Source organism: Seriola aureovittata, chromosome 5, assembly GCF_021018895.1.
Source record: "Seriola aureovittata isolate HTS-2021-v1 ecotype China chromosome 5, ASM2101889v1, whole genome shotgun sequence".
NCBI lineage: Eukaryota > Metazoa > Chordata > Actinopteri > Carangiformes > Carangidae > Seriola > Seriola aureovittata.
This window is the reverse complement of record NC_079368.1, coordinates 28,812,519-28,835,243: the sequence shown is the minus strand read 5'-3', so window position 1 is coordinate 28,835,243 and position 22,725 is coordinate 28,812,519. Positions and strand designations below refer to the sequence as shown.

Below are 22,725 nucleotides of genomic sequence, written 5' to 3'. Positions count from 1 at the left end.
GCCTGTAATAATCAGACCACTGTCACACTGGGCAGAGCCGTCGTCTAAACTCAGACGTTTGACATCAAACATTCAGTTACAGAAGTTGTAGTTGGTGAGAAGGAGAAACTCAGAAGCTGCAGCAGATGAGGCTCTAACTGTTCTCTGTGTTTCCATAACAACAGCCTCTGATTCTCTGCTGAGCTTCAGTCAGTGACTCACTCATGTTCATCAGCTGATGTTCAACTCAACAGTGTCACCTAGTGGCTCAATGTGACACTGTCACTGGTTTTATAACAGGTATGTTACAGAGAGGAGGACTGGTTCTGCCCTGTCCCCCAAAGACCGTTAAACATCATCAGTAAAATACTAAAACACTTACTGTTATAGAACATTAATAAACCTGTTATAATGTCACGTAAATATAATCTGTTGATTTGAATATTAATTTGTGGGCTCATTTATAATGTTTAAATGTTCAAATCTTCTTTTAAGAATATATATAATACTTTATATTATTGATTTTTCAATAATCCAGGTTCCAGGTTCTTCAGTCCGTCATTAGGTTCTGTAAATGTGGAACAATCAGCAGCCACGTGAGTCCAGTAGAATCTGACGTAGAGCTGAGCAGCAGCTGACTGATTCACCAAGTCTCTACTTGTAATCCTACCCAACACCCATGATGCATCAGTGGGGGGGTTTCTAAGGCGACTCTGACAGTCAACAAACATGGCTGCAGCTGCAGGGAGCTCTGACCAGCAGGAGTGAGTACATTTACACATTATTACAACAGTTCAAGTCAAAACCACATTAAATATGATTTTTAATCCTCAGATCTAAAACGACGCTGAAGTTTGAGATTTTTGATTGTTTTTTTAAATCTGAAAACTGAAATAAACAGCAAGTTTTAACCTTTTAACTGAGTGTAAATGTTTAATTTAACCTTACAAAATAAATATAAATCACCATTAATACGAGTTAAACTGCACAATATTTCATTTTCCCAACTCAATCTGCACAAAATACAATATTCACTGATAAAGAATAAAATGGGTTTAAAGGAAAAACAGAAAAAACATGAAAAAATATACTTTACAAAACACAATAATCCTCTTAACCTCAGAAAGAGCTTTTCAGCCTCAGTTTAAACGAATTATTTTATTTTGGCTCAGATCTCAGTTCATTCTCTCTGAGCTGGAAAACAGAAAACCTGAAGTACGAAGGTTTAAATTTAAATCTGAATCCAAAGTCTGAAATGACTTTAACAAAAAGAAAGAAAGAGATCAAAGTCCTGATACGAGATCTGTCAGATTTGGACTCAAACCTTGTTCCACAGTAAAAGTGAAACCAACCGTCTTCTCATATTCCCTCCGAGGCGAACCTGCTCCCACATCCCGACGTTCTCAGCCCGACATCCCATGATCCCCAGACTGTATGTGATGCCATGGAAACAGGACATGAAGAACCAGCGGCTCCTGATGAAGGTAGACACCAGAGAAGGAAACAAACGCACCACCTGTTTGTGTGAATACATTCTGTATCTGAATGTGGATTTAAATCACTGGAAATCTGTATTTATTCTATTAATATTTCTTTTTGTCATTTATTTTCTGAACTCACGTCTCTCTGGTAAATGAGACATTGATCTCAATGTGACTTCCTGATTAAATAAAGTCAAAATAACGAGCAGCAGACGTTGCTGTTTTCCAGAGAAAGACTCACTAAAGTAAACGTTGTCCGGTCTCGTCTCTGCACTGAGATAAACCCTGACCCACAAGTCGACGTCCTCTGACTGAAATCATCAGTAGTCTGTCACTGAATCATGTTTCAGATTTGTCAGAGACTGTGAAGAGCTTCATCTTTACTCTGAGAGTTTTTCCTCCATCAGACTTCAGACTGGTGCAGCAGCAGCAGCAGCAGCTGGTGATGTTGGTGGATCTCCACCCTCTGAGGTCTGAGTGAAGACAGACTCCTCCCACTTTTCCTCCTACTTCCTTCTTCCTACTTGCTTTGTCACTTTTTCCTTTGATCGTTTCTTGGGATTTTAGAAGTGGCTCCGTGTCCCTGTGGTCCAACACTGGTGAAGTAACGTGTTTTTATCAAGCAGCCACTAGGTGGTGCCATGGAGTAAGATTTTAGCTCCTTCCCATGACCTCTGAACCCCCCAGGGAGTCACGACCCTGAGGTGAAGAACCGATGGGTAATGTAATGTTGTCTGTGTGTGTGTGTGTGTGTGTGTGTGTGTGTGTGTGTGTGTGTTGTGTGTGTGTGTGTGTGTGTGTGTGTGTCAGAACGCAGCTCTCGCAGGGATTCCTGTTGTTCCTCTTGAGGAGTCTTTGTGTTTCTGTGGACGGGAGCGTCTCTGCCACAGTCAGGACGCCAACCACTGCTCCTCCTCCTCCTCCTCTTCCTCCTCCTCCTCCTCCTCTCCTCCTCTTATCCAGACAGGACTGACAGCTCATCACTCCTCCCACTTCTCCAGGTAAAAACACCTGACAGACTGATGCTGCGTTCAGGTCGTGTCGGGAACAATCAGCTTCGTTCACCTTCAGCTACAGTTCGATGACTCGCTGTGGAGGTGATGACATCAGAGGGTTTCACCCTGTGTTTTCCTGCAGGTACAACAGCTCTGTGGTGACGACCAGGCGTCTCTACCACACCTGAGGACAGATCTCACCGACACTGATGAACCTGTCTGCTTCACAAGCTGAGGAACGGCCTTAGGTTTTCCTCACAGCTCTGTATTTAATAATAATGAATCTCATTTTAATTCAAGAGAAGAAAAAGCCAGGAAGCTGCACACAATATGAAAATATCTCAATTAAAATGTCAAAAACTCACATTTTCCTTCTCACCACAAACTGCACTTCCAGTTTTGATTCCACTGAAGACACGCAGTGACCCTGAACTCTGCTAAGAACCAACTACAAAGAAGATATATATATAGAGGTCACAGGCAGTAAAATGTACGTCTTACATGTTCTACACTGTTACACTTCTACTTCACAACATTTCACTCCTCTACGTTCATCTAACTGCATTTCTTAACATAAATATCATGATACGTTTATAAAATACAACACATTGTGAGAATTAAAAGGTGTTCTGAACCTTTTTGAGCCCTCAGAGAAGATGTGAATATCTGAGACAACTTGTCATGTTCCAGATGTTTTCCAGAGTTATTTCCTCTAAACTTCTCGGAAGCTTTGATTTAAATAGCAAGACCAAAGTTTCACAATAAAAGCAAAAACTGATGACAAGGTTTGGCAGATTTTTTTGTTTGTTCATTTCCTGACCCTTTAAATGTATGTTTACATGAATATATTGGTGCTGCAGTTCACATGTTCACCACATCGTCTCAATAAACAGGATGTCAAACAGTTTTACTTTCACTTTTGAACTCCTCTGGTTGTGACGCAGTTTTTATCTGGTGAGTGAACTCAACAAAAACAGGTAAAAATACGTCTGTAAAGTGAGTGAATGTAGTGTGTTGGTATCGTGGATATGTTAATAGAGTTAATAATGTAACTGCAGAAAGCTACAGATTCACTTTACTAGTTGGAAATTCATAAACAGATCGTTTGCGGCTGCGTGTGTGTCATGAGGGATCTGTATCGACTCACTGGAGTCGCTGGCTCATGTAAAATATAGTAAAAGATAATTAACTGGTCCTTTTATGTATTTTATCATTTCAGAGATTATTCTGGACGAGATTAGTTTTTTTTTTTCCTTTTGTTTTTTGAGTTTGCGAAGTCGTGCCTTTGTTTCCTTGTTTACGTCTTTGGCCGCCATCTTTCAGTCACAGAGGCTCGTCGCTGGCGGGTTATTGTTTTTTTTACGGTCAATTAAAACTTAAAGAAATGTGAAGGCAAAAACCATCCAACATAAACTACAACCCACATTATCTCACGCTATCTCTCAAAAATATGATGAAGTGCTGCACGGTGAAATGCAAAGAAAGCTCGTCTTTTGGTCTGTACTTCCTCTTTTTGTTTTACAAGTTCTTCACTTTTTTCAGTTTTTCCTTTTGATATTAGACAGAAAATTTTCCTGCTGAGCTGTGAGAAAAATCTTAATCCTGAATCTAGGAGGACTAAAGAGGATTATTATCACTGTGTGTTGTATGGCAAAAGTTTAAACAAGTGTCCACTAAACCATCATTTTCCTGCACATCATTCAGATCAGATCAATATTTTAATAGTGTCTTATGAGCTGTGTAGCAGCTCCCCAGCACCTCTGACCCTCTTCTGATCACTGTTGTTAAATGTGGTAGACCAGCGTCTCAGCTCAACAGGAAGTAGGTGCAGTTTGTGGTTCTGCCTGGTCAAACACAATTGAATGAGAGCAGCAGTGAGTGTGTGTGAAACAGTGTCTGTGATGATTTGGACTAGTGTTTACAGTATAGGACAGGTCATTGAGTGTGCTTAGTTAACTGAGAAATGTGGTTTAATGTTTTTATATAGAAAAGAATTTCACTGGGAGTGCAAATTTAAATTTGAAGTGAAATTAAAGTAATTTTCTCTTTTATGTTTATATTATTTATATATCAGTTTGGCCTGTGGAGAAAATGGCCAGTGGCTGACAGGCATAGAGATAGCCGGCTTGGATGCAGGCTGACAGCTAGCAGGTCTGATGCTAGCTGTAAACAGCAGTAAACAAACCTGAGTCTATTAACCCTCTGTGGTGTGGGGAAATTGTGGCTAGGAGGATCAGTGCTAACCATCCCTGAGACAGGCTGGAGGCTAGCTGCTAGGACCTGAGTCATGAGGAGACGTGGCTGTGGTGGGATAACACAGCACCAGCAGACCTGGGATCAGTAGCCTCTTACAATAATGTGCATGTAATTAAAGTATCCAAGTTATAGTTTTCTACTGCAGTAAAAGTATGTGCTGCAAAAACTCCAACAAGTACATTTAATCAGTAAAACTGAAGTAACAGACTAAATGTAGTTCATTACTGACCACATATGAGGCGATGCTGTGATGACATCACAAGTCAAACAAATGCTTTAGATCAAGTTGAACAAGATTTTCAGCTGATACTTATTGAAACAAACTGAGTTTAAAGTTAAAAAACAAAACTGAGTCAAACAAATATATTAAACCCAGTTTTCTTCCATCATCAAACGTCATGATGTTTATCAGATACAGAAATCCTGAAACTTTTAATATTCAGATCTTGTTTTAATGGTCACGTTTGATTCAAATTGTACATTTAAAAACATTTTAAACTCGTTTTAAAGATGTTGTTTCCCTGTTAGTCTGGATCATCCACAGAACACAGTGATTTCCCATCATGCACATCACACTGTTCAGGCAGCATGTTAGAGTTTTAGAAATAGTTATGCTACTACATGTTTGACCCAACTTTAAGTAAATGTCATGTGGATGAGAATAACAGTGTAAATAACAACAACAGGAAATGATACTGACAATATTTCATCTTGATTAAAATGGTTTGAGAGACATTTTGATTCATCTTGGCCTTTTATTGTTGCTGGAATAAACAGCTCTGTATTAATTTTATGAGCATGAAGTAACTCTGGTGTTTTACAGATTAAAACAAGGAACAAAGCAGTGAGGGTCATTACAAAGATTTGGAAAACCAGCAGAAAATGGGGAAGATCCAGATCCCGATCATAAAAGTGGATGATGGTGAGTTCAAGGAGCAATATCCAAAACCTTTTTGGCAAGTGTCACCATTCAGCAGCCATCTTGGAAATGGCCCCGGGACATTATTTTGACTGAAATATGTAAAGCATGATGAAAACAGAGGGTTGAGAGCTCCAAGTCCAAGTTAAAGAAACTGTGATTTACTCAAAAATAAATCTAATTTAGATTAATTATTCATGATTAAATCTAAACTGTGTTTGAATTGTGTTCAGATTATTTTTTGGAATAAATAAATAATCTAATATTGTAATGATCAGCATCATTTACAGTTTTGAATTAAAATAATTTGTGTCCATACATCTTTGGTGATAATGAATAAATAAATCTGTATATTTCTGTCCTTCACAGTGGAAGCTGATCAAAAACCCACAGAGCTCATCAGCAGTGATGGATCAGTGCCTCCTGACGGTGAGTTTAACTCAGGGGTCGGCAACCTGCGGCTCCGGAGCCGCATGCGGCTCTTTCATCCTTATCCTTATCTGTGTTAGTTCTTTTTTTTAAATTTTAGTTCTAAATTGGAAGATTATTGTGATCTTGAAATATTAAAATAAAATTATATTTTATCATTTTTCATCGCTCAAAATAAACGTCACACTCAGGGAAGCCGGTATACCCGCCGAAACGCCGTCCATTTGTCGAGACTTTCAACCCTTCCTGTCGATCTTCGGATCCACATATGTATGTGAGCAGCTATTCTCCACTATGATTCATGGGATGAAAGAGCCGCATGCGGCTCCGGAGCCGCGGGTTGCCGACCCCTGGTTTAACTGAACTGAGTCAGAACTTTCTGCTGTTTAATAAGATCTGAATTTACAATATTGTATATTTGTAATATTTTAATATTTGAAAATATTTTCTAGTGGCTATGAATATCATGTATATTAATATATATAATATACCCAGGCACTAGATGTCGCTCTAGTCCAGCAGCATCTCAGACCAAAACAAAGTCCTTGTCGGCCACACCTCCTCCTCCCCCTCCCTTCTTGTTCTCAGCAAAGTGTCACAGAGCCCAGTTAAAGTTTCCACTAAACACACAACAGGAAGCACAACTGAATAAAGTTCCTCTGTGAACACAAGAGCCAATAAAAACTGTTCAGCTACAACCATTAGCCCATGCTAGCATTGCTGCTATATGCTGCACAGCAAAGCTGGCAGTAAGCTAACTAGCAATAGCAACATCTGCTGAACAAATTCATCATATAGGTAACAGTAATTTAGCTAATGCTACTGTAGCCGTCACTACTGACAAACAGAGAGGTTGTACGATCTGAATAAAGGTGAAAACATCAAAAAATACAACTTAAAAAAGAAGAAGAAATACAGAGGCACAAAGAGACGGCGGTAATAATTTGTGCCTTTTCATCTTCCATGTTAATGAATTAATACATTTGGATATTTCTCTGCTTTACAGCGGAAGATTATGGAGTGAACCCCGAGAGCTCTAAAATGGAGCTACCTGACAGTGAGTTTAACTGAACTGAGTCAGAACTTTCTGCTGTTTCATTACTCATTATACTTCATTATCTCAATTTACAGTGTTTTAACTGAAGAATTTGATCGACTAATTAAAGCACCAATGAATTGATTCTGAATTAAATATATTTGTGTCCATTCATCTTCATGACCAAATAAATCTGTATATTTCTGTCCTTTACAGTGGAAGCCGATCAAAAACCCCCAGAGCTCAGCTGCATCAGTTATGGATCAGTGCCTCCTGACGGTGAGTTTAACTGAACTGAGTCAGAACTTTCTAATGTTTAATAAGATCTGAATTTACCATGTTTTAACTGAAGAATTTGATCGACTAATTAAAGCACCAGTTCTTTTACTGAAATATGTATTGCATAATGTTTCATAAATCTACATTTCATTTCATTTAAAGATGGAAGACAGGAGGTTTTTGCTCCAAGTCAAAACTAAAGAAACTGTGATTTTCTCTCTCATGAATCGAATTTGAATCTTTCCTTCAGGATTAAATCGAAACTAAAAATGTGTTTAAACTGTTCAGGTTAAATTCTTTTTTTTTGCATGGAATAATAAATAAAGGTAATCTAATATTCTAATGATCAGCATCATTTACAATTTTGCAATTAAATACATTTCTACCCATTTTTCATCAGTGGTAATGAATAAATAAATCTGTATATTTCTGTCCTTTACAGTGGAAGCTCTTCGAGTATGCAGACTGACCACACAAAGTCTTGAAAGTCCACGACCTAACAGTGAGTTTAACTGAACTGAGTCAGAACTTTCTGCTGTTTCATAAGATCTGAATTTAGTGTTTAAAATATTAATATACATGATATTCACTGCCACTAGATGTCGCTCTAGACCAGCAGCATCTCGGACCAAAACGAAGGCGTTTGTCTCTTTATAAACATGTGGAGGGAAACTGGTTTCACAGGGAGGGACTCATGCACACGTGGAGCAGACCGAGCTCCAAGGCCAAGAACAGAGAAGCTCAGATTACAACACACACAGAGGGTGTGACGTCATTCTCAGCTCAGGACGCCATTATTACAATATACCTGACTTGTTGTCACTGTTAGTGTAACAGGCCTCAGGTGTGATACCTGTAGTCTGACTATAACTTTGTTCTTTAAAGAACAGAGAAATAATGAGACAGGTGAAAGGTGTGCTACCTTCCCTCTCTTCTGTCACTTTATCATACACATGGATTTAAGTTTAACTGCACTTTGACTTCATTCTTTATGCACATGTTCCTCTTCATAAACCCAGACTAGCTGGCTGCACTGAGCATAACACTTATATTTGGTCCTATATAGAAATATCAGACTCCATAACAGCAGTGATCACAACCAGAATATCCATCAGAAAACATGGAGAAAAGATCCCAGAACATAAAAAACATAAAACAGGCTCTTCTTTTTCACATGTATGAATATTCTAATAAAGAAATAATTTCATAATCAGCCATCATTTACAATTTTTAATTAAATACACTTATGTCCAATCATCTCCAAAGGTAATGACTGAATGAATTCATGAATAAATATATATATTTCTGTTCTTTACAGGGTTGAAACGTAGAAGTTCTAAATATCTGCGACCTGAAAATGAGTTTAACTGAACTGAGTCAGAACTTTCTGCTGTTTCATAAGATCTGAATTTACAGTGTTTTAACTGAAGCATTTGATCGACTAATTAAAGCACCAATTAATTTACTGAAATATGTATTGCACAATGTTTGATAAATTTACATTTCATTTCATTTAAAGATGGAAGACAGGAGGTTATTGCTCCACGTCCAAATTAAAGAAACTGTGATTTACTCAAAAATAAATCTTATTTAGATGAATTCTTTATGATTAAATCTAAACTGTGTTTGAACTGTGCTCAGACTAAATTTTGGAATAAATAAATAATTGAATATTGTAATGATCAGCATCATTTACAATTTTGAATTAAAATAATTTGTGTCCATTCATCTTTAGTGATAATGACTAAATAAATCTGTATATTTCTGTCCTTCACAGTGGAAGCTGATCAAAAACCCACAGGGAGCACCAACAGCAGTGATGGATCAGTGCCTCCTGACGGTGAGTTTAACTGAACTGAGTCAGAACTTTCTAATGTTTAATATGATCTGAATTTACAGTATTGTATATTATTAATATTATAAATATTTTCTAGTGGGAGTGAATATCATGTATATTAATATATGTGATATTCACTGTCACTAGATGTCGCTCTAGACCAGCAGCATCTCGGACCAAAACAAATGCTTCAATGACCACCCCCCCTCCCTTCTTGTTCTCAGCAAACTGTCACAGAGCCCAGTGAAAGTTTCATTTCAATTTCAAATTCATCATATAGGTAACAGTAATCTAGCTAATGCTACTGTAGCCGTCACTACTGACAAACAGAGAGGTTGTACGATCTGAATAAAGGTGAAAACATCAAAAAATACAACTTAAAAAAGAAGAAGAAAAACGGAGGCACAAAGAGACGGCGGTAAAAACTTTAAACACTTTATGCTTTGACCTGAACGCTTCATACTCTCTTCTGCCATCTCACTCTGACAGTGTTGTGTGGGCCGTCACTGTCTTTGTCTCTTTATAAACATGTGGAGGGAAACTGGTTTCACAGGGAGGGATTCATGCACACGTGGAGCAGACCGAGCTCCAAGGCCAAGAACAGAGAAGCTCAGATTACAACACACACAGAGGGTGTGACGTCATTCTCAGCTCAGGACGCCATTATTACAATATACCTGACTTGTTGTCACTGTTAGTGTAACAGGCCTCAGGTGTGATACCTGTAGTCTGATTATAACTTTGTTCTTTAAAGAACAGAGAAATAATGAGACAGGTGAAAGGTGTGCTACCTTCCCTCTCTTCTGTCACTTTATCATACACATGGATTTAAGTTTAACTGCACTTTGACTTCATTCTTTCTGCACATGTTCCTCTTCATAAACCCAGACTAGCTGGCTGCACTGAGCATAACACTTATATTTGGTGCTATATAGAAATATCAGACTCCATAACAGCAGTGATCACAACCAGAATATCCATCAGAAAACATGGAGAAAAGATCCAAAAACATAAAGAAATAAAACAGGCTCTTCTTTTTCACATGCATGAATATTCTAATAAATAAATAATCTCATAATCAGCCATCATTTACAGTTTTTAATTAAAATAATTTGTGCCTTTTTATCTTCCATGTTAATGAATGAATAAATTTGGATATTTCTGTCCTTTACAGTGGAAGATTATGGAGTGAACCTCACGCGCTCTAAAACTCTGCCACCCGACAGTGAGTTTAACTGAACTGAGTCAGAACTTTTCTTTAAGATTCATAAGATCTGAATTTACAGTGTTTTAACTGAAGCATTTGATCGACTAATTAAAGCCCCAATTAATTTACTGAAATATGTATTGCACAATGTTTGATAAATTTACATTTCATTTCATTTAAAGATGGAAGACAGGAGGTTATTGCTCCAAGTCCAAATTAAAGAAACTGTGATTTACTCAAAAATAAATCTTATTTAGATGAATTCTTTATGATTAAATCTAAACTGTGTTTGAACTGTGTTCAGACTAAATTTTGGAATAAATAAATAATTGAATATTGTAATGATCAGCATCATTTACAATTTTGAATTAAAATAATTTGTGTCCATTCATCTTTAGTGATAATGACTAAATAAATCTGTATATTTCTGTCCTTCACAGTGGAAGCTGATCAAAAACCCACAGGGAGCACCAACAGCAGTGATGGATCAGTGACTTATGACAGTGAGTTTAACTGAACTGAGTCAGAACTTTCTAATGTTTAATAAGATCTGAATTTACAGTGTTTTAACTGAAGCATTTGATCGACTAATTAAAGCACCAGTTCATTTACTGAAATATGTATTGCATAATGTTTCATAAATCTACATTTCATTTCATTTAAAGATGGAAGACAGGAGGTTAATGCTCCAAGTCCAAATTAAAGAAACTGTGATTTTCTCTCTCATGAATCGAATTTGAATCTTTTCTTCAGGATTAAATCGATCCTTTCCTCCTGTTCCTCTTCATAAACCCAGACTAGCTGGCTGCACTGAGCATAACACTTATATTTGGTGCTATATAGAAATATCAGACTCCATAACAGCAGTGATCACAACCAGAATATCCATCAGAAAACATGGAGAAAAGATCCCAGAACATAAAGAAATAAAACAGGCTCTTCTTTTTCACATGCATGAATATTCTAATAAATAAATAATTTCATAATCAGCCATCATTTACAATTTTTAATTAAATACACTTATGTCCAATCATCTCCAAAGGTAATGACTGAATGAATTCATGAATAAATATATATATTTCTGTTCTTTACAGTGAAAGCTTGTCTCCCACACAGTGTGCCCAGGATCAGCTCTATAACTCTGCGACCTGACAGTGAGTTTAACTGAACTGAGTCAGAACTTTCTGCTGTTTAATAAGATCTGAATTTACAGTGTTTTAACTGAAGCATTTGATCGACTAATTAAAGCACCAATTAATTTACTGAAATATGTATTGCATAATGTTTGATAAATTTACATTATACACTTTCTAATGTTTAATATGATCTGAATTTACAATATTGTATATTATTAATATTATAAATATTTTCTAGTGGGAGTGAATATCATGTATATTAATATATGTGATATTCACTGTCACTAGATGTCGCTCTAGACCAGCAGCATCTCGGACCAAAACAAATGCTTCAATGACCACACCCCCCCTCCCTTCTTGTTCTCAGCAAACTGTCACAGAGCCCAGTGAAAGTTTCATTTCAATTTCAAATTCATCATATAGGTAACAGTAATCTAGCTAATGCTACTGTAGCCGTCACTACTGACAAACAGAGAGGTTGTACGATCTGAAAAAAGGTGAAAACATTCAAAAATACAACTTAAAAAAGAAGAAGAAAAACAGAGGCACAAAGAGAGGGCGGTAAAAACTTTAAACACTTTATGCTTTGACCTGAACGCTTCATACTCTCTTCTGCCATCTCACTCTGACAGTGTTGTGTGGGCCGTCACTGTCTTTGTCTCTTTATAAACATGTGGAGGGCAGGGTGTCTACAGAGATTCAGGGATGAATTTACTACCTTTTTACTACCTTTTTACTACCTTCACAATATTTTTTACTACCAGCACAACTTTATGCTACAACTTTAGCGGCGTAAAGTGTGGCCTACCTGTGCCCCCATTATTTTTTCTGTGCTGGTTTTTTTTTTTTTTTTTAAACTTAGGGGCACGAGTGCTCCGGGTGGGGGGGCATAATAGAGCCATGACCATAGGAGTTGAATTAATCAAGAGGTCACAACAGGCCTTGCTCCATAGGTTTTACTCAATGTAAAAAGTCAAAAACAATTGCATAACAATTACAAGACTTTTCAGAATAAATAACTTAATTTAAGTTCAACACTGGGCACAATAACTGGCCAACACACACACACACACACACACACACACACACACACACACACACACACACACACACACACACACACACACAGAGGGAGCAAACTTTAAGTGTAAGTCTGGTGTAAATTGACCCATAGTCCTGTTGTATAAGCTCACCACATGCAGCACATAGGAAAAAGAATGAGACAATTTGGGACAACATAGGCCAAGTTATGGACAGGCAGCTTAAAGCCGACCCAAGGGGACATGCTTTGGGGGAGTTAGCAGTTAGCACTGCCCCCATGCCCCACGGGACGAGGGCGTAGATGTAGCCGTAATAGCCGATGTAGCACTGCTAGCACTAGCGCCGGTGCAAAATAGTGACAGCGGTAGCTGCGAGTTACGACCCCGCATCCTTGCTTGGTGGCTAGTCGACTCCATGTGCGATTTAACTGCCTTCACCCCCATCCATGTAATATGTACAGTCTTCTTACAGACGTTGCAGTAAGCCTCTCGGTTGTTGCCAACTACTGGCCGAAGCCAGTCTTTAAACGCTGATTCCTCCATCCAGAGGTCAGAAAACTTGCATTTGCCCATGTCTGCGGCAAACTAACGAACTCGCACAGATGAGCCAGCCAGGTACCCAGATTCAACGAGCACGCGCACGTGACCAATGCACGTACATCATTCCATTGATAATATTCCTATCACTCAGGTCCTACTCGCAACATAGAAATAAATTCACGAAAGTTTAATAATTTAATGGCCTGCAGGTAAGTTACACAAATTGAAAAACGCATAGGTCCAGTTGGATGGAGGCTCAAAAATTTACTACCTCGTCAGATGACGTTTACTACTTTTTACTACTTTTTACTGGCCTTAATTTGGCTTAATTTAATTTACTACCTTTCACTACTTTTTACAACCCCGCGGCCACCCTGGGAGGGAAACTGGTTTCACAGGGAGGGACTCATGCACACGTGGAGCAGACCGAGCTCCAAGGCCAAGAACAGAGAAGCTCAGATTACAACACACACAGAGGGTGTGACGTCATTCTCAGCTCAGGACGCCATTATTACAATATACCTGACTTGTTGTCACTGTTAGTGTAACAGGCCTCAGGTGTGATACCTGCAGTCTGACTATAACTTTGTTCTTTAAAGAAGATTATGGAGTGAACCTCACGCGCTCTAAAACTCCGCCACCCAACAGTGAGTTTAACTGAACTGAGTCAGAACTTTCTGCTGTAATAAGATCTGAATTTACAATGTTTTAACTGAAGCATTTGATCAACTAATTAAAACACCAATTAATTTACTGAAATATGTATTGCATAATGTTTGATAAATTTACATTTCATTTCATTTAAAGATGGAAGACAGGAGGTTATTGCTCCAAGTCCAAATTAAAGAAACTGTGATTTGTTCTCTCTTAAATCTTATTTAGATAAATTCTCAAGGATTAAATCAACCCTAAATTGTATTTAAACTGTTCTAATTAAATAATTTTTTTGCATGAAATAATAAATAAAGTTAATCTGATAATGATCAGCATCATTAACAATTTTGGATTTAAATCATTTGTGCCTACTCATCTTTAGTGGTAAAGACAGAATAAATTTGTATATTTCTGTCCTTTACAGTGAAAGCTGATAAAAAACCTACAGGGCTCATCGGGCGAATCATTAGAGTCCTGCAAGCTAAAGGTGAGTTTAACTGAACTGAGTCAGAACTGTTCTGCTGTTTAATAAGATCTGAATTTACAGTGACAACACAAAAAGTTCTGAGTTAAGCTGAAGCCTTTAGCAGCTCAAAGGACGCTCCATCTCAGAAAAACCAGACCAGTGCTGACTGTTGTCCACAGTCGCACTGGGAAAGAAATTTAACCTTATACTTGTCCGCTGTGACTGCATGAATGATAGGCATACAGAGAGGGCAGAAGAGAAACTGATGGAGCAAATAAAAACTTGAAAAACTTTAAGGATGTTTTGACAGTCCCCATGTCAAGAACCTGTGATTTTCTCACTAACAAATCCAATTGGGTTCTATTCTTTAGAATGAAATCTAAACTAAATTGTGTTTATTAATTCACTGTTTGCTCTTCAGTGTCTGCACTGAAAAAGAAGACAGCCCCTGGTGAGTACCTGAGTGATTTCTTATTTACTTTTATTGGTCTGTCTGTGTTGTATTCCTGTTGACTATCAGTGTGAGAAATCAAGTGCCATGAAAGTATGTAGAAACTGTAGTGACTTTAATTAAGATCAGTTTTGTTCACTAGTGTTCATGTGATAAGCTGCTCTCATCACAGGAAGGTAACACACCTCTCAACTATCACTATTTTGGATTTGTTGTCACTGTTAGTGTAACAGGCCTCAGGTGTGATACCTGTAGTCTGATTATAACTTTGTTCTTTAAAGAACAGAGAAATAATGAGACAGGTGAAAGGTGTGCTACCTTCCCTCTCTTCTGTCACTTTATCATACACATGGATTTAAGTTTAACTGCACTTTGACTTCATTCTTTCTGCACATGTTCCTCTTCATAAACCCAGACTAGCTGGCTGCACTGAGCATAACACTTATATTTGGTGCTATATAGAAATATCAGACTCCATAACAGCAGTGATCACAACCAGAATATCCATCAGAAAACATGGAGAAAAGATCCCAAAACATTAAGAAATAAAACAGGCTCTTCTTTTTCACATGCATGAATATTCTAATAAATAAATAATCTCATAATCAGCCATCATTTACAGTTTTTAATTAAAATAATTTGTGCCTTTTCATCTTCCATGTTAATGAATGAATAAATTTGGATATTTCTGTCCTTTACAGTGGAAGATTATGGAGTGGACCTCAAGCGCTCTATAACTCCGCCACCCGACAGTGAGTTTAACTGAACTGAGTCAGAACTTTTCTTTAAGATTCATAAGATCTGAATTTACAGTGTTTTAACTGAAGCATTTGATCGACTAATTAAAGCACCAATTAATTTACTGAAATATGTATTGCACAATGTTTGATAAATTTACATTTCATTTCATTTAAAGATGGAAGACAGGAGGTTATTGCTCCAAGTCCAAATTAAAGAAACTGTGATTTACTCAAAAATAAATCTTATTTAGATTAATTCTTTATGATTAAATCTAAACTGTGTTTGAACTGTGTTCAGACTAAATTTTGGAATAAATAAATAATTGAATATTGTAATGATCAGCATCATTTACAATTTTGAATTAAAATAATTTGTGTCCATTCATCTTTAGTGATAATGACTAAATAAATCTGTATATTTCTGTCCTTCACAGTGGAAGCTGATCAAAAACCCACAGGGAGCACCAACAGCAGTGATGGATCAGTGACTTATGACAGTGAGTTTAACTGAACTGAGTCAGAACTTTCTAATGTTTAATAAGATCTGAATTTACAGTGTTTTAACTGAAGCATTTGATCGACTAATTAAAGCACCAGTTCATTTACTGAAATATGTATTGCATAATGTTTCATAAATTTACATTTCATTTCATTTAAAGATGGAAGACAGGAGGTTATTGCTCCAAGTCCAAATTAAAGAAACTGTGATTTTCTCTCTCATGAATCGAATTTGAATCTTTTCTTCAGGATTAAATCGATCCTTTCCTCCTGTTCCTCTTCATAAACCCAGACTAGCTGGCTGCACTGAGCATAACACTTATATTTGGTGCTATATAGAAATATCAGACTCCGTAACAGCAGTGATCACAACCAGAATATCCATCAGAAAACATGGAGAAAAGATCCCAGAACATAAAGAAATAAAACAGGCTCTTCTTTTTCACATGTATGAATATTCTAATAAATAAATAATCTCATAATCAGCCATCATTTACAATTTTAAATTAAATACACATATGTCCAATCATCTCCAAGGGTAATGACTGAATGAATAAATATGTATATTTCTGTTCTTTAGAGCTGGTACTCAGGAGCCCTGGGTCTGTATTCACAAAGCATTTTATCTTACCACTAAGAGTTCTCCTAAGTCACACTAAAATTTCTAAATGAAAGTTTTCTCCTAAGTCCTCTTCAAAGCTGCAGAGACCAACTTTTACTAAGGAGAAGTGAAATCTCCTGAGTTAAGAGTACGACTCTGTTGCTATGGCTGAGCTCTCTTTCAGGAACCACAGTGATTGGTTGATGAAAACACATGGTCGACATCACACAGTAATAATAATAATAATAATAATAATAATTTAAAAAACACTGAGATATAAACAAATACAAATTAAATAATAAAAACGGATTAGGTGCTGTTTACAAAAGTAGCGCATTCTCCAAAATACATCTGTTTGAGTCGACCAGGAGAATTTAATTTTACATTAAAAACTTAAATTCAATTCACTTAATTAAAAAAAAAACCTCTGTGGGTAGCTGTGGTTCCCCCCAGGTGACATCCAGCTGGAATATGATCCTTTCAAACAGCTGATCAGGTCATTCCCCATTCAGATCCATGACTCATGTGATCATAGATCCTGGACACTGTGCAACAATGTCTACAACTGTGTAGGTAGCATCAATACAACCTGCGTGTTGATTGATCCTTTACAAACTCCACAACCATCACTATTCCCTCGTGATTGAGTCGGTATCTATTAAGTGATTCAGCATTGTTTAAGGTTTACAAAACATCAAAATGCTGCTTTTAGCACTAAGTGGCTTTGTGAATTACTCTGTCAGATAAATGAGGAGTCCTAAAGTTAAGACTGACACGCCCATTATTTTTAGTTTCTAATAAATCAGCAAGTTAGGAGCTACTTTCAGCCTTTAGAGGATTTGTGAATACTGTCAGGCCGAGACTCAAAGCAGGACTCAGATGCAGAGATTTTAGATAACAAAAGGCTTTTATTGAATTCACCGGAGACCTCGGACCGAGTGACAAACAAATGGCTATAAACAAAACTAGACACTATATTCTGACTATAGAGAAAACAATAAACACTCTTAAAGAGGAAAAAAACAAGAACTATGAATCTAAGCTAAGGTAAGAATTAACAAACAAAAAATCACTCTTTAACGAGGAACAAACAAAGGGCTATGAGTCTAAGCTATGGTAGAAAATTTACAAACAAAAAATCACTCTTGAACGAGGAAAACGAAGGGCTATGAAATTTAGCTAAGGAAAAAATTACAAACAAAAAATCACTCGTCACGAGGAGAATACGGATAACTATGGCGATGGCTGTGGACATGGACCAAGGCTCTGGTGCAGGACAAGGACAAAGACACTCTGGCACAAGACAAGGGGAACACAGACTATTTAAACACATGGAGGGAAATAGGGGACAGGTGGAAACACTTAGGGCAATCAGACTGAGACACATGAGGAAGGGCAAGTGACCTGAAACGAGAGGAGAATTACTTTTCAAAATAAAACAGGAAATGACAGGACAAAACAAACCCAAGACAAGACAACCTCACCACGGTGTGACAAATACAGGCCACAGGCCATCAACAGACACAGAAATCCTGAAGCTTTTAATATTCAGATCTTGTTTTAATGGTCACGTTTGATTCAAATTGTACATTTAAAAACATTTAAAACTCGTTTTAAAGATGTTGTCTCCCTGTTAGTCTGGATCATCCACAGAACACATCACACTGTTCAGGCAGCATGTTAGAGTTCTAGAAATAGTTATGCTACTACATGTTTGACCCATCTTTAAGTGAATGTCATGTGGATGAGCATGTGCTGAAAATAATAACATTAGGAAGTGATATTTACAATATTTAATTTTGATTAAAATGATTTTAAATGGGTTTTTTTTCTACTATTGTTGCTGGAATAAACAGCTCTGTGTTAATTTTATGAGCATGAAGTAACTCTGGTGTTTTACAGATTACAACAAGGAACAAAGCAGTGAGGGTCATTACAAAGATTTGGAAAACCAGCTGGAAATGGAAATGCTGAGTGACCTGTTCTTCGGTGAGTTCAAGGAGAAATATACATCAGAATAATTAATTTAAACCTTTTCTTCAAGATTAAACTAAAAATGTGTTTAAACTGTTCAGATTGAATTTTTTTGTGTGAAATAATAAATAAAAGTTACTAATATTCTAATGATCAGCATTATTAACAAGTTTGGATTAAATGCTTTTGTGTCCACAACCCACAGAGCGCAGCTTTACCTCCGTCAGCAATGACAGCAATGATGGAGCTTCATGGCCTTACAGTGAGTTTAACTGACCTGAGTCAGAACTTTCTGCTGTTTCATAAGATCTGAATTTAGTGTTTAAAATATTAATATACATGATATTCACTGCCACTAGATGTCGCTCTAGACCAGCAGCATCTCAGACCAAAACAAAGGCGTTTGTCTCTTTATAAACATGTGGAGGGAAACTGGTTTCACAGGGAGGGATTCATGCACACGTGGAGCAGACCGAGCTCCAAGGCCAAGAACAGAGAAGCTCAGATTACAACACACACAGAGGGTGTGACGTCATTCTCAGCTCAGGACGCCATTATTACAATATACCTGACTTGTTGTCACTGTTAGTGTAACAGGCCTCAGGTGTGATACCTGTAGTCTGATTATAACTTTGTTCTTTAAAGAACAGAGAAATAATGAGACAGGTGAAAGGTGTGCTACCTTCCCTCTCTTCTCTCACTTTATCATACACATGGATTTAAGTTTAACTGCACTTTGACTTCATTCTTTATGCACATGTTCCTCTTCATAAACCCAGACTAGCTGGCTGCACTGAGCATATATTTGGTCTATTATGGTCCTAGTCCTAAAGTTAAGACTGACACGCCCATTATTTTTAGTTTCTAATAACTCAGCAAGTTAGGAGCTACTTTCAGCCTTAAGAGGATTTGTGAATACAGGCCACAGGCCATCAACAGACACAGAAATCCTGAAGCTTTTAATATTCAGATCTTGTTTTAATGGTCACTTTTGATTCAAATTGTGCATTTTAAAAACATTTTCAAGTCGTATTAAACATGTTGTCTCCCTGTTAGTCTGGATCATCCACAGAACACATCACACTGTTCAGGCAGCATGTTAGAGTTCTAGAAATAGTTATGCTACTACATGTTTTTTTTTTAAAGTATATTTTTTGGGCATTTTATGCCTTTATTGGACAGTATAGTGGAGAGAGGCAGGAAACAGGGAGGCAGAGAGAGGGGGAATGACATGCAGCGAGAGGCCGTCCAATGCAGGATTCGAGCCGGGGCCGACTGCAGCGAGGACTGTGGTCTCTGCGCATGGGGCACCTGCTTAGACCACTACGCCACACAACGCCCTATGCTACCACATGCATGTGCTGAAAATAATAACATTAGGAAGTGATATTTGCAATATTTAATTTTGATTAAAATGGTTATAAATTGTTGTTTTTTTTATTTTACTGTTGTTGGAATAAACAGCTCTGTGTTAATTTTATGAGCATGAAGTAACTCTGGTGTTTTACAGATTACAACAAGGAACAAAATAGTGAGGATCATTACAAAGATTTGGAAAACCAGCAGAAAATGGAGAGGGAAATATACCTAGATGACCCGTTGTTCCCAGAAAGGGATGTTGGTGAGTTCAAGGAGCAATATCCAAAACCTTTTTGGCAAGTCTCGCCCTTCAGCAGCCATCTTGGAAATGGAAATCGCTTGTCAATCTATTTTTTACAACTCACTTTTATGAACAAAACAAAGAATTATAATAAGATATGGAGCATTTTAGGGTCCTCACACTCTTTTTTTCTCAGGCCAGAATAATAATGAATACATCTGTATATTTTTATCCTTTACAGTGAGAGTTGATGAGCAACCCACGAGGCCCAGCAGCTATGAATTAGTGCGACCTGACTGTGAGTTTAACTGAATTGAGTCAGAACTTTCTGCTGTTTAATAAGATCTGAATTTACCATGTTTTAAAGTTTCTATATACAGTATGATATTCACAGCCACTCCTTGTTGCAGCAATGTGTTATAGAGCCCATTGATGGTTTCCACTAAACACACAGCAAGCACTGTTGCATCCATCTAATTGGTCCATGACTGCTTAGTTTTAAGTATCCTAAATATATAACTGTAGTGTGTGTCTTTTAATCCATTTTATATAGTTTATTTATGGGGAAACCATCGGAGTGCATTGTAACAGAGAAAAAGAGATGTGCATTCACACTTCTCTATCTTTGGTCTTGGAAATGTTAAATAATGTTAATGTTGTCTGTAGGGATGGTCTGGCGGATGGTTTGAGGACTGACTTCACTTTATTTAGAGGTTAAACCTTCTTTATTTTTACAGTGGGGATCAAGTCCATGTCCTCTGGCATGAGAAAATATGAAGAGGAGTTCAGAAAGAAATCTGAAGAATTCAACGAATTACATCCTTTGAGATAAATCAAGAACCCAGCAGCTGAGGCTGGAACTGCAGCTTAAATGTGAGACAATCAATCAGCCAACAGCAAACATGTCTCTCACAAAATACAACTGCTTTGACAAATGCTGAGTCTGGATTGTGTCAGTTTCCCTACAATTAATCCTTCGTTTCTTTATCATTTATCCTGTTTGAAATCATTGATTTTTAATATTCAGTACATAATCATGTGATTATTTTTGATAGGAGGGAGAGATTTGGATAAAACTGTTTCTCCTGTTATATGTGCTTTTGTATTGGGATCAGATTTTCTAGAGGATCAATTCATGTATAAAATCACCTGACAGTTTCTTTTTGTCTCATTCAGAAACAAATGCAGGTCAGGTCACAGTGATGGAATAATCACAAAAAAATCCAATATTACCATAAATCATTTGTCTTCATTGTCCAGAATTGACTAATACACTCAAAGATTATAAAAAGGTATTTAAAATGAAATATAGGATAATTTCTGATGGTTAACAAATGTTTATCATAAAATGATATGTATTGTAATATCACCACTGACTTTTGACATGTCACTTAACTTGATTTTGCCTTGCTTCCTTATAATTAAACCACATAATCCTTCATTTGTCTATTCCTCATTCTTCCAAACACTTGAGTATTTTCAGTGATTCTCTCATTGATTAAATAAAACCAACATTAGTGTGACTGCAGCTCCATGGATCATCGCTCTCTGGTTGTCTTGAGTTTCAAGGTTAATCCAGAAACCAGTGAACAAGAACTAAAACCAGCCATTCAACAATGGAGGGGAAAATAAGAACATACTACAGCTGCATTATGGCTGAAACTACTTCTGGCAAGATGAAAATAAGTTTGCGTATTTATTGGATCGTATAGTAATAAGATTTAAATTATATAAATAAGATAAAAATTAGATAATTATTTCCCCTGAGGCAGAAAACATGACTGCATCAATGATGGTTACAGGATGAAAGGATAAATATCTGCAGGATAATTAAATAATTAAATATATAAATTCAAACAACAATAATAAATTCCACAAAGTTTCGGCCTGGAAGAGCCCAGCAGCTCAGAAAACAGGTAAGTGAGTATCTACATCTACAAAGTGATGAAGCTGCAACCTGCAGAGCTGAAAAGCCAAGAGGATCCGTCTGCAGGCCGCAGGATTCATAGTTACGCCCATCAGTGTATTTGTACAATATGTACTTGTAGTGACTCCAGCATCATTAAACTGTCCGGGTTAAAGGTCAAGTCTGAGTCAGAGTCACTTTCTGTGGCTGTTTTGACTCTTTTAGTTGTCACTTTGCTCTTTGAGTCTCTTGTAATCAATAGATGCATTTTTGTAGTTCTTTCTCTCTCCTCTGGGCTTGTGCTTGTTTCTCTCTATAATCCATCCATGCTAATGTAAGAGAAAACCATTTACTTTGATCAACTTCAAATGGGTAAAATTTACATATTACTCATGAGATCTCTGATGTGGCAGTGGCCTACAGTTTGATCCTCTTTTTAAAAAATATATAAAACTAAAATTCAGAACCATTAACATCACAGGACCTAGATGAGAAAGGAATCCAATCAGTTTGAATGGTTTGAAACTGTAATTTATGTGACTGGAAGATCAAATAAGCAGCTTGTTGTGTTCAGTTGACTATTATTGCTGCATCTCTGCATAATGAGTAGAAGACTTCTTGTGATCAGTTAGGGATCATTCAGCGCCATCTGCAGGATTCACAGGACTTTCAGCTCAGTGAACCTTTCATGATGCTTCATG

General features: G+C 37.1%; 1 protein-coding gene and 1 long non-coding RNA gene across 3 annotated transcripts; both read left to right on the top strand.

Moving 5' to 3' along the window:
• The first annotated feature begins 674 nt into the window (after positions 1 to 674).
• LOC130169637 (uncharacterized) lies at positions 675 to 7,876 on the top strand. Of its 2 annotated transcripts, none has more exons than XR_008827854.1 (8): positions 675 to 743; positions 1,355 to 1,463; positions 2,271 to 2,461; positions 2,598 to 3,409; positions 5,535 to 5,633; positions 7,066 to 7,116; positions 7,312 to 7,374; positions 7,817 to 7,876. It is a non-coding gene; the product is annotated as an uncharacterized LOC130169637 (long non-coding RNA). The 2 variants fall into 2 exon arrangements; XR_008827853.1 differs by having other exon boundaries at positions 2,598 to 3,432.
• Positions 7,877 to 10,420: 2,544 nt separating this feature from the next.
• On the top strand, positions 10,421 to 21,559 carry LOC130169631 (uncharacterized). Its single transcript, XM_056376531.1, has 12 exons — positions 10,421 to 10,436; positions 10,859 to 10,921; positions 11,513 to 11,572; positions 14,213 to 14,275; positions 14,676 to 14,705; positions 15,407 to 15,457; positions 15,880 to 15,942; positions 18,447 to 18,533; positions 18,724 to 18,780; positions 20,029 to 20,139; positions 20,360 to 20,416; positions 20,856 to 21,559. Coding segments are annotated over exons 1-12 (738 nt in total). The 5' UTR covers positions 10,421 to 10,435; the 3' UTR covers positions 20,951 to 21,559.
• The last annotated feature ends 1,166 nt before the right edge of the window (positions 21,560 to 22,725 follow it).

Excerpts from the sequence above, each read along its gene's own strand:
- LOC130169631 (XM_056376531.1), top strand. Across the intron at positions 10,922-11,512 it reads TGGATCAGTGACTTATGACA|TGAAAGCTTGTCTCCCACAC; the intron begins GTGAGTTTAACT and ends TGTTCTTTACAG. Across the intron at positions 20,140-20,359 it reads GTTCCCAGAAAGGGATGTTG|TGAGAGTTGATGAGCAACCC; the intron begins GTGAGTTCAAGG and ends TATCCTTTACAG.